This window comes from Podarcis liolepis (genome assembly GCF_965112155.1).
Source record: "Podarcis liolepis genome assembly, chromosome: 4".
Taxonomy (NCBI): domain Eukaryota; kingdom Metazoa; phylum Chordata; class Lepidosauria; order Squamata; family Lacertidae; genus Podarcis; species Podarcis liolepis.
The window spans coordinates 89,451,114-89,463,202 of NC_139558.1; the positions used below are offsets into that span (position 1 = coordinate 89,451,114).

The following is a 12,089-nucleotide window of genomic DNA, read 5'->3' on the forward strand; positions in this document are numbered from 1 at the left end:
AAGGCGATGTCTCTGCTTTTTAAGAAATATCAACAACCAAACAGTCCTACTCCCTGAAATTAGACCTACTGAAATTAATGGGCCTAACTTAGTTGTGCTCTTTCATTCCAATGGGTCTACTCTGAGCTGCATACGACCCTATGGCTGTTTACTCAGAACCAGAACGAAGTCCAGCTCAGTTTAGGGTTTCCCTCAGAAGTAAGCCCGGCTCAGTGCAGTATAACAGGCAAAACAGAAACCAGAGGAATTATTCATCCGCTTGTCATGCAGCAAAGCCGGCTGAGTGGCTCATTTCCTGAAAGGAACATTACACTGCTTTGCTGCTGCTGTTCTCCGCCAATTGCATCCTAAATCAATATCGGAGGGAGGGTTAGATATTTATTTATTTTAAGGGCGTGAGAGCCGAGGCAAAGAGCCAGCCTTCACCTCACAGTTCGGTGTGGGTTTTCCGAGGGAAGGCTCTGCATCTGAGGGAACGCAGTGAAACCTGAGGGAACCTGCAGAGACTGACACCACACAGCCCTCGGGTATCCGATTGTTTGCTGGCTTGCAGGAACAGGGGATGGAAGAGAAGAACGGGGTGTGGGACGGACAAGACACACACGCGCACCCCAATCTGAATTCTGACATGCGGTTCTCCAGACACTGGATTAAATGAAGGCCGGCAAACGTTTCCCTTCTTCTGATGAGGCCTCTCAGCTGTCTGCAGAACGGCAGACAAGACGTACGGCTAGCAGTCGCCATCCTCTGCCTGACGGCTGGCTGGGCTTTGCCGAGTAAGTGCTTTTGGGCTCCTTGCAGTCCCCACACCTCTTTCCACCGCCAGACCAGGTTGTGGAGCCAGGTGCATTGTTGAGTTTGAGTCCTGCGTACAGGTTTGCCACTGCTTGGCTGCTGTGAGAATGGCGTACTGGGCTAGATAGGGTCATTGCTCTGATCCAGAAGAGCCCATGAACATGGTCCCACAGTGGCCAGACAGACGCTTGTGGGAAACCCGTGAGCAGGATCTGAGCATAAGAGCCCTCTGCTCTCCTCCTGGTTTCCAGTAACTGGCATGTTCCTTGTGTGTTCCTTTCCTAAACAGTGTCATCACTTCCAACCCTGCTGCCTCCCTGTGTGGTGTGTGTTTGTGTGGTTCAAGATGCATCTGTATGGAATTGTTTTTTTAAGACCTTTCGAAGTTGCTTCTGTTGTTTGCGGGAAAGAAAGGCCGCGTATAAATTAAACAGATTAGTGCCTTTTGCTCATAATCCCCAACTAAGCACACATCTCCTAAAGCCCAGCACTGCTAGAGGGGGGAATTTTAGCCTAATAAATTGTCTTCCTCCATCTTCTTTGCCTTCGGCTCCCTTCTTCCTTTGTGGTGAAGTGTAGGCGTTTGCTGGGCTGTGGGCCAAAGCAGGCATGGCAGGTCGTTTAGGTTTAGAATAATAGAATCACAGAATTGCAGAGTTGGAAGGGACCACGAGGATCATCTAGCCCAACCCCCAGAAATCTTTTGCCCAGTGTGAGGCTTGAATCCATAACCCTGAGATTAAGAGTTTCACGCTCTACTGACTGAGCTATTCTCTGGGGTTTTTTCCACTTAAGATATTTGGGCTTGGCCTGAAAAGGAACAAGGCCTGGTGCGCTCTCTCTCTCTCTCTCTCTCTCTCTCTCTCTCTCTCTCTCACACACACACACACACACACACACACACACAATCTCTCTGCACACTAGAGTTATTCCTTTGGGCATCGGGAGTCCATATATTACATATTTTCCAAACCGTGTACAGTGGTACCTTGGGTTAAGAACTTAATTCGTTCTGGAGGCCCGTTCTTAACCTGAAACTGTTCTTAACCTGAGGTACCACTTTAGCTAATGGGGCCTCCTGCTGCTGCCACACCGCCAGAGCACGATTTCTGTTCTCATCCTGAAGCAAAGTTCTTAACCCGAGGTACTATTTCTGGGTTAGCGGGGTCTGTAACCTGAAGCGTCTGTAACCTGAAGCGTCTGTAACCCGAGGTACCACTGTATGTAGGTATACATGGTTGTATGTGTACCCAACCACAGTACCCAACCAGTCATTTGAGGCTCTGGTTGCCCCTATCATTGGACAGAGTGAGGCAAGTGCTTCAGGCGGCAGATGCTGCAGGCAGGCACCAGGGGCGATGCGCTGGAGAACAGATCAATTTGTGCCGCATGCCCTGTCCTATGGACCGTCTAGCTTGCTGTCCTCAGGTGTGGTTGTACATAGGAGACCACTTTTAGGGTCTGAGGTCCCCCCCCTAAAATATTTGAGCAAGCTGCCCCCCCCCCAAGCAGATGGGCATTTCCATTCAAATGGTGTGCCTCATATGATAACATATACAGGGCGGGGCTTATCTCCCCCACCCCAATATTTTGTTCAAGTTGGTAGAGCATGAGACTCACAGGGTTGTGGGTTCAAGTCCCACCCTGGTAAAAAAAAATATCCTGCATTGCAGGGGGTTGGACTAGATCAGCATTTCCCAACCTTGGGCCTCCAGCTGTTTTTGGACTACAACTCCCATAATCCTCAGCTAGCAAGACCAGTGGTCAGGGATGATGGGAATTGTAGTTCGAAAACAGCTGGAGGCCCAAGGTTGGGAAACACTGGACTAGATGACCCATGTGGTCCCTTCCAACTTCACGATTATAGGATTCTAAGTTGGTGGAGGGTGCTGTTCCATTGCCAGTTTTGATGTAAAACCCAACTGCCAGTCTGATCAGCATCTGTATGTAAATCCCCACCTCAGGCAGCAAAATGCCCTGTTTGAGACTGAAGCACACAGGTGTATTCATCACTTAGAAACATAGGGAGCTGCCTTATACTGGGGCCATCTGTGTTCATCTATCTCAGCCTTCGCTAATCTGATGCCCTCCTGGCAGCCCCAGCCAGCATGGTTGATAGTCAGGGACGATGGGGGTCAAATATATGTTGGAAATGTAAAGAAAAGGAAGGGACCTTTTACCACATGTGGTGGGAATGCAGAGAAATTTTTAAAAAATTGGGAAATGATATACAATGAGTTGAAGAAAATGTTCAAAATGACATTTGTAAAAAAAACCCAGAAGCATCATTTTTGTTAGGGATTGTAGGACAAGACCTGCCAAGAAAAATAAAGAATTTATTTATGTATGCTACAATGGCGGCAAGAGTCTTGATAGCACAAGGATGGAAGAAAGGATGGCAAAAGAACAGTGGCAAGAGAAATTGATGAACTATGCAGAGCTGGCAAAACTGACATGTAAATTGCGAGATGAGGACAACTGTGACTTTAAAGAAGAATGGGAACCTTTTACAATCTGTTTAGAAAGACAACAAAATGAACTGGATTCCTTGGCAGGTTTTGAATAAACAAACACAAATTTATTGGGTTAAGATAGTGGATAGATAATATAAGGATGTATACAATTTTACAATATGCAGAGAACAATATGAGTTGAGAAATCAGAGAGAGGAGCTGAGGGAAGTCTCGGGGGGGAGGGAGGGTTTGTTGGGGAGGTGGGAGGGAAAAAGGGGGGAATAATGAAGATGATTTGTATTGATGATTTGCTATGTTGAAATTGTTAATTAAAAAAAATGTTTAAAAAAAAAGATAGCCAGGGACGATGGGATTTGTAGTCCAAAATTATCCAGAAGGTATCTGGTTGGGGAAGACTGATCAAGCCCGCTGCCTGCTCTGAATGGCAGTCATGTTTCTGAATGCTGGTTGCTGGGAATCCCAGGTGGGCAGAGTGTTTTTGTGCTCATGCCCTGCTTGCAGATTTCCCTCTGTGGTATCTGAGGTGAGAACAGGAGGCTGGACTAGATAGGCCATTGGCTTGATCCAGCAGAATCTTCTCAAGTTCTAACTTTCTGACGCAATACCCAAACTGAAACAGGGCTACAAACATCTCTGACCTTTGCAATGCAATTTTCCAGCCAAGCAACGTGTACAAAAATGTATGTACTGGAGAAAATAATGTACGAAAACGCATTATATAACGCAAAATTGCATACAGAAATGTGTGCGTTGGGAGAAGTTGCACTAAAATGCCAATGAGTTTCATAAGGATCTCTTTAAAATAATAAAAAGCAAACTGATGTGGACTTGCGAGAACTTACGGTGTAGCAAAAATAGACCTAGAGAGAAACCAAATGTAATGGATTTGTCCATCCTGAGTGACACTGAATAGCTGGCCTCCTCACAACCAAATTGATTTTTATTTATTGCATTTATATCCCACCTTTCACTCCAGGCAGCACACATGTGCCTCCCCCTCCTCATTCAATCCCCACAACAACCCCAAGAGGTTAGGCTGAGAGGTAGTGACCAGCCCAAAATCACCCAGAGAGCTTTGTGGTTGAGTGGGGATTCGAATCCTGGACTCCCTGGTCCTAGATGAATGCTGTAAGCCAGGGATTCCCAAACCTGGGTCTTCAGCTTTTTTTTGAACTACAACTCCCATCATCCCTAGCTAGTAGGACCAGTGGTCAGGGATGATGGGAACTGTAGTCCAAAATCAGCTGGAGACCCAAGTTTGGGAGACGATGCTCTAAGCATTGTTTATATATCCCACACTAGCTCAACACGGGACGCGGGTGGCGCTGTGGGTTAAACCACAGAGCCTAGGACTTGCTGATCAGAAGGTTGGTGGTTTGAATCCCCGCGACGGGGTGAACTCCCATTCCTCGGTCCCTGCTCCTGCCAACCTAGCAGTTCGAAAGCACATCAAAGTGCAAGTAGATAAATAGGTACCACTCCAGCGGGAAGGTAAATGGCGTTTCCGTGCGCTGCTCTGGTTCGCCAGAAGCGGCTTAGTCATGCTTGCCACATGACCCAGAAGCTGTACACCGGCTCCCTCGGCCAATAAAGCGAGATGAGCGCCGCAACCCCAGAGTCGGCCATGACTGGACCTAATGGTCAGGGGCCCCTTTACCTTTTAGCTCAACACAGACAAGGCCAATCCAGCAGCTAAAAAAAGGACGACTTCACCCTTTGCTTTCTTTTCCCAGCCCAAGGAGGAGAAGCATCGTTGCTGGTCTCACAACCCAACGTGAACACCACGGTGGCGCAGAACGTTTTGCTGTCCGTTGCGCACACCTTTGGGGGCTCCCCCGTCATCAAGTGGACCCACACGTCACCCAGGGGCACATCCAAAATTGCCGAGTGGAAACCGCGAAGCTACGCCAACATATCCAGCAGCTACGTAGACAGAGTGAAGATTTATGACAACGGTTCTCTTCAGCTGCTGAACGTCGATATCAGAGATACTGGTTATTACTTAGTCACGGTGAGGGAAGAGTTTGGGATCACCATCTATGGCACCATCCTGTTGAATGTTTATGGTATGAAATGAGAGGATTTAATATTTTCTCTAGGGCCAACTGCTCGCAACCTGCTCTTCGGCAGGAGTTGGGAGCTAAAGCTGGGCTGAATATCCCCATCCCACTATTTCATAGGAATGCTTGGCTCACGCAGAAATGGGAAAGGTGATAGTTGGAGTTTTTTTCAGGGGGCAGGCAAACTTTTAAGGCTGTGGCAAAGGTTTCCCTTCTTTCTTTATTTTACCTCCTGCCTTGCCACCCAAAAGCAGGGAAGGTCCCTGGTCACGACAAGGTGTTTTTTCACACATCCAGGTGAATATGAGTTAGAAGCCTCTTGCAGATCTTCCCTGCTCAATGCAGGGGAACTCAGGAACACAACGCCCACGGATAGATCATTCACCTGTTCAGGTAAATGTCTGAGAATGTGCCAAGAAGCTGCCATCTGGCTAATAAATGAACGGATATTTATCTAGCAAATTCATTGCCACCAAATTACCAGGGTTGGGTCATTGTCAAATGCCATCATGGATCATTTGTTAAATGTGTGTTGTTGTTGTTTTAAAGCTTTATTGATGAATAGATGTATATTCTTTGATTCAAGGGGATTGCCATTCTACCTCTTGTTATCCTGATTTTGGAACCCTCAGGCATTACAGCAGGACAAACAAGTAATGGGAAGTAGATAATTAAAAACCTGATAAAGATCAGGTTTTTAACAGATAGAAGATGGTGGTTGGTGGCTTTTCCTTCTCTCTGTCTTTGTGTGCTGTCTGCCTTTGCCTTTCTCATTGCTGAGGGAGACGTCAATGAAAGCGAGATGCAGCCGGGATCTAAGTCAGACCATGGCAACAGAAGGTGAAGTCCTGGGGGAGAGTAACCTGTGCCAGGTTTGTGGCCCCGTCTCTGAATGCTTCCTACATATCAATCACCAACTCCTCCCTGAAAGTAAACAATGAGCATGGGATGGCAAACGCTTTCTATTTGCATAGGGAAACATTTCAAAATGCAATTGCTTTGACTGCCCACCTCCACCAAAACCCCAAAACAGATACAGCTCATTTCTATATCATTGCTCTACCGCAGGGGTGGCCATCTCCCAAGAGACTGCGATCTACTTGGGGGTAAGTTGTTAAGCCCCGTTTTTTTAGAAGAGAAGAGCAGGGCAAAGTTAGTTGTTGAGCTTTTTTTTAGGGGACCCAAAGTTGTTGAGCTTCTTTGGGGTGAGCCAGTGATCTGCCAATGATCTACCACAGACATCCAGTGATCTACCGGTAGATCAAGATCTACCTGTTGGACATCCCTGCTCTATTGCATAGGTAGAGCAAACTCCAGATAAGTCACAAGGGTGATTGATGGCAGCGGCAGTGGGGAAATTCGGAAACAGAGAGGTCAAAAAGCAATGAGGGCTTGGCAGAAAATAAGGCTGAGCTGGGATCCTGCCAGACAACCTGTTTATTCAGCACTCATCCTGATTTGATTGCACAAAGTTTGTTGTTGTTGTTTAGTCGTTTAGTCGTGTCCGACTCTTTGTGACCCCATTGACCAGAGCATGTCAGGCACTCCTGTCTTCCACTGCCTCCCGCAATTTGGTCAAACTCATGCTGGTAGCTTCGAGAACACAGTCCAACCATCTCGTCCTCTGTCATCCCCTTCTCCTTCTGCCCTCCATCTTTCCCAACATCAGGGTCTTTTCCAGGGAGTCTTCTCTTCTCATGAGGTGGCCAAAGTATTGGAGCCTCAGCTTCAGGATCTGTCCTTCCAGTGAGCACTCAGGGCTCATTTCCTTAAGAATGGAGAGGTTTGATCTTCTTGCAGTCCATGGGACTCTCAAGAGTCTCCTCCAGCACCATAATTCAAAAGCATCAATTCTTCGGCGATCAGCCTTCTTTATGGTCCAGCTCTCACTTCCATACATCACTACTGGGAAAACCATAGCTTTAGCTATACGGACCTTTGTCGGCAAGGTGATGTCGCACAACGCTTATGCCATGGTTAAATGGCATCTGATATTTACTGAGCATTTGTTTGTGGGGAGGTTATTCAACAAGGAACATTCCCCCTGATTTGCTTGATTACACATCCTCCCATTAATCATGTGTTCACCCCACACTTCCCAGTGCACTTCACTGTCACTTTCCTAGCTGCAAAAAGGTGTTATGGTTTTTTTTCTTTTCATAGTGCATTTGTTGTGCTGGGGCGACAGAAGACGTTAAACCCCTTTAATTGCGCAAACCTAAATAAAGGGTATGCACCTGAATCTATCCCACAGCATAGCGATAATCTGGAGGCACCCCTCAGTGACTCGTGATTTCTTTTCCAAGCATCCTAAGTCAACTTCCACTGTTGTCTGTCTCCCCTTCTCCTTCAGAGATTATCTATGAAGACCTGCATTTCGTAGCCGTCATTTTTGCCTTCCTCACAGGTGTGTCTGCCATTCTAGTCTGCCTCATGTGGCTGTGCAATAAATTAATGCAGCTGTTTCAGAAGGAGAGGCACCGGATCAAAGGTAATCTTTGCAGCAGCACGTAAAGGAACCAAATAGTCTTTCACTTGCTCCAACTGACCCTGTTTGCCAGAGATAGTTCCTGATTTGGGGGTGGGGGAGTTGCTATCCATTCCCGGAAAATTGTTGTCTCTTTGGAGGATGCTTTGTTGAATTGTTGTTATTGCGAATTGCAAACATTGTTCTTCAGCAGGAATCGCAAACCAGTGACCCTGCAGTTGGAGTCCAGCTCCCATCAGCCCCAACAAACATAGCAGTGTTGTAAACAAAATCTGCCTTTCCCCCCTTATGGGGTACCCAAGAGCCCGTATAGAGTCCTTACGTGGGTTCCCTATTGAGTAAATAACAGAGGCCAACCAGAGAATATTGAGAAGCAAAGCAGCTAGTAAGCCTGATCTTTATTGATCTGTTGCAACAGGGTGCTCCCCTCACACGCAGGAAAGGAGGAGGACCTCAAACGATGGCACGCAAGCCTTATATAGACATTTTAAATTCCCTGCCCTGGAGTTCAAGACCACCCCTCCATACATCATACATACATCACAGAAGGGGTGTAACCCAACACACACACCCCACAAACATAATACATACATCACATAAAATGTGGTCTACAACAGAAATTTGAATGTTGTTGTTTTTCCTGTCTGCCAGGTTATCTGATAATGCCTTATCCAATTGCCTTTCCTGGTTGTCACCCTTTGAGATGGTGATTTCCCAATTCCTGAGACAATGGGAAGGCTCCCTGACCCCCTCCCTCCTTGCAGAGAAAACATTTGGTTAGTTTGGGAGTCAAAATGGTTTCAGGTCGGTCTTCCTGTGCTGATCTATGTACATGCTTGGTTGGTACATTTATGAACATTTATTATATATAAAAAACACCTTAAATTTTATTATTACAGCAGCGATCAGGAATTACAAGAGTTGTAGCTCATTCCTCTTAAGAAGAGTTTAGCTCCATGGACATTAATCTGGGAAGCACATGCATATTTCTTTAATGCACATCTGTAACTTTAAAAATACATGCGCATGAGCGCTAAAGCAGCTAGTGCCACCGGCATTTTACACACTGCAGCAGCAGCATAATTTGAACTCTGATCCTACTCAGAGACAATGCTGAATGCATGCCAGGAAACTTGCATATATGCATACATCGACTCTTAAAACACACTTGCAAAAGATGCACAACTTTTACAATGCACCACCCTGGGAATGTGTCTAAGGGACACCGGGACCCAGGGACGCTCATCTAGAGATCTCAAGTTGATCTCAACCTAGATCTCAAGTTGAATGCCAAAGCACAGTTACACAGGAGACAGCTGCAACAGTATATTAAACAGCTGTGACATTCTTCCCTTAGCATTCCTTAGCAGGCAAATCATTGTAGAAAGAGTGCCCTGAAAGTAGGACATTAAAAAAAATCTGCCCCGAGTGTAAATCTGGGTATACGGTAGTCAAAGCTCGGCTGTTGAACATAATCTGTTCAAGCTTCCAAAATGTTCAACAACTGAAGCAGGCTTCCAATTGGTTGCAGGGGCTTCCTGCACCCAAGCAGAAGCTGTGTCGGATGTTCGGCTTCCGAAAAAGTTTTGAAAACTGGAGCATTTACTTCCAGGTTTTCGTCGTCCGGAAGCCGAAACATTCCAGAATGGAGGTGTTCGGGATCCGAGGTTTGATTGTACCAGCAACAGTGCTGCAGTATTCAGACTTAATCTCCCCCCACCCTTCTTCAGTTTCTCTGCACCTTGTCTGCAAACTGCATTATCTATTTGGCTTGAAAGTTTTTCAGGTGATTTCAAGCATGCAAAGACATAGACAAACACAGCAGGCTGTTTGCTTTGCAACTATGGCAGTGGCAGCTGAGAACACCTGCGGAGAAGAAAGGCCCCATTGTGCCAGAGCCCTTGTGCAAACAAGCGGACTTGTCATATCCCTTTCCATGGAATGTCAGAAGTTGCCTTAAACAGGAGACAAATCTTTTCCAACTGGTGGTAGCAGCTCTCCAGTGTCTCAGCTAGAAATCTTCCACATCACCTACAGATAATTTTTTTAAAAAACAAGAGATGCTAGGACCTTCTGCTTGCTAAAACAAAGTACACTGCTACTGAGGCACGCCCAGTCCATTTAAAGCCAGTCCCTTCCTCTTTTGACATGTTGCAGTCCTGTTTCCTTTGCCTCTTGTTGCAAGGCAAGACCGCAAACCCTCCCGCTGCCCAGTTTTATAAAACATTATGAGCTTCCTATCAGATTTTGTGAATGGGACAACCACAACTTCCACCATCCTTGACTACTGCCCATCTTGGCTGAGGCTGATGGGAACTAACTTCCTTGCTGAGTGAAAAGAGCCTCTCCTTTGCATATAGAAGGTCCCCCTGGTTTAGCTTCATTAACTCCAAAATTTAGGATCCCTGTGCCAAAGTTCTGCAGCCATTTTGCAGCAAAAATCCTGTGTTTTGCAGTGCCCCCCCCAAAAAAACCTGAGTAACTGATACATCAAACCGAGGTTTTTAGTTAAGCTTTTCCGAATTGCTTCAAACCGGAGTAAAAGTTTGGCAATTGTTTTTCAGTGAACCCTGGGGCAGGGGGAAAGGCAGTGGCTGTAGAGCCATTGCCACTTAGCATAAACGATACTGAGCTGGTCTGACTCTCCAACATTCCCCCTTCCCGGCGACTCCACTGCCTTTCCATGTTCCATGACATGTTCCATACAACTGATACCAGAGCAGACCTGGAAAAGGAAGTAGGGATATCAAGAGAAACAGCATCTGCAAAGCTGCTGCAGATGTAATGCACACACTTGACACTTGCATCTATGGTACTGAATGAATGGCTCACCATTACAAGTCTTGGTTTAATTGGTAGAGATTTCAGAGAGGTGTAGTATAAACATGAGCCCTGTTTAGGGGAGATTATGCAACACTAATGCCCTGTTTGCAGCAAGTTTCCACTGTGCTCACGAGTTGTATGCCATTATCTCTTAGCTATATTTTTATTTTGGAACTGCTCCATTCCAATCGATCTGTTCTCAAACTACGTTCTCCTTTCATTTACAGCAAGCGCAACTGAAGAGACCGAGCTGCAAATGATGGGGTGTTAAATGTGGAACGGTTTAAACGTACGAGACAATTTTCTACCTCAAAAAGAAACACTAGTAAGAGAGGAGACAGGCATCCAGAAGACACAAGATGTATGTTTCTTCTGTTGTAAGACATTTCCTGAACCAGAAAAGCAAAGATTAATTGGAAGCCGATCCAGAGATGCTGTGAGAGATACTGTGGTTTCACAGTATCATAATTTACAATGGACAGAACATGTAAACAGGACAGAATGCTTCTGTTGTTTCAACCTGTATCAAGAACAAACACCTTGCATTGGCAAATATCATGACGACGTGATTGAGGACTTTATGTGCTAAAATCTGCACCCATGATAGTGGACAATCTTGAACGTGCATAGGTAGGAAAAAATACAGCCTTTTAAAGAAGGTGCAACTGTTTATTAACTTATTACATTTTAAAAACATATTAAAGTAGTAGTGGGCAACTCACATCAAAAACGGTTACCAATGATTGGGTGATTAATTTAAAGACTAAACCAACATTATAAGGATGCTGAAGCCCAAGTCCTCTCACTGACCTTTTGATGTTAGAGGACAATACGAGCATCCCATTTACTTATTTTTAGCCCTCCTCTTCTCTCTGACACTCAAGGAGGTGATATGGCTCAGTGGGGATTTTAATATGGCTTTCTAACTTCTAAATACAGTACTGCAGACACTATGCCACAAGCTTGCATTGATATTTTACATTTAATTCCCTGTGCTTGTATGTCTTTGGAATGACAATAGCATTCCAACAGAATGGTTAAACTCAGTGGTGCTTGCAACGCTCTTTAGCTGTGGCTGTTGGTGAATGTTTCAGGATTAAAACTGACAAATAAGTTGCCTTGTTAAGTGTTTTGATCATCATTAATACAGAGTTATTACCTGAACATACATTTTCATTGGTTTTAGGACCGAGACATCACACAGAGCCCATCCGATCTAATCCCCACCTCCTCAGATCCCCTCTGAATTTAGTGGCACTTGCTCCTGAATTCAGGGTGGGATCAATAAGAAGCTTGTAAAGGTTTTCTTCCACTTTGCAATCTTTCACCTTCACAGGTGGTGTGTAAAAATCAAATCTAAGCCTATATTCAGCAGTTATCAAGAGTCACAGATGCAGATCTGAGCACTGCAGAAGTAACTACTACTATGGCAAAGACCTCCTCTAAATG

At 45.5% G+C, this 12,089-nt stretch overlaps 1 protein-coding gene across 2 annotated transcripts; it reads left to right on the forward strand.

The window, feature by feature from the left end:
- Positions 1–352: 352 nt before the first annotated feature.
- Positions 353–11,804, forward strand: VSTM5 (V-set and transmembrane domain containing 5). Of its 2 annotated transcripts, none has more exons than XM_083500043.1 (4): positions 353–776; positions 5,003–5,335; positions 7,737–7,820; positions 10,868–11,804. In XM_083500043.1, exons 1-4 carry the CDS (start codon positions 686–688, stop codon positions 10,909–10,911), a joined length of 552 nt encoding a protein of 183 aa, XP_083356169.1. In that variant the 5' UTR covers positions 353–685; the 3' UTR covers positions 10,912–11,804. The 2 variants fall into 2 exon arrangements, with proteins under 2 accessions (XP_083356169.1, XP_083356168.1); XM_083500042.1 differs by having other exon boundaries at positions 355–776; positions 7,683–7,820.
- The last annotated feature ends 285 nt before the right edge of the window (positions 11,805–12,089 follow it).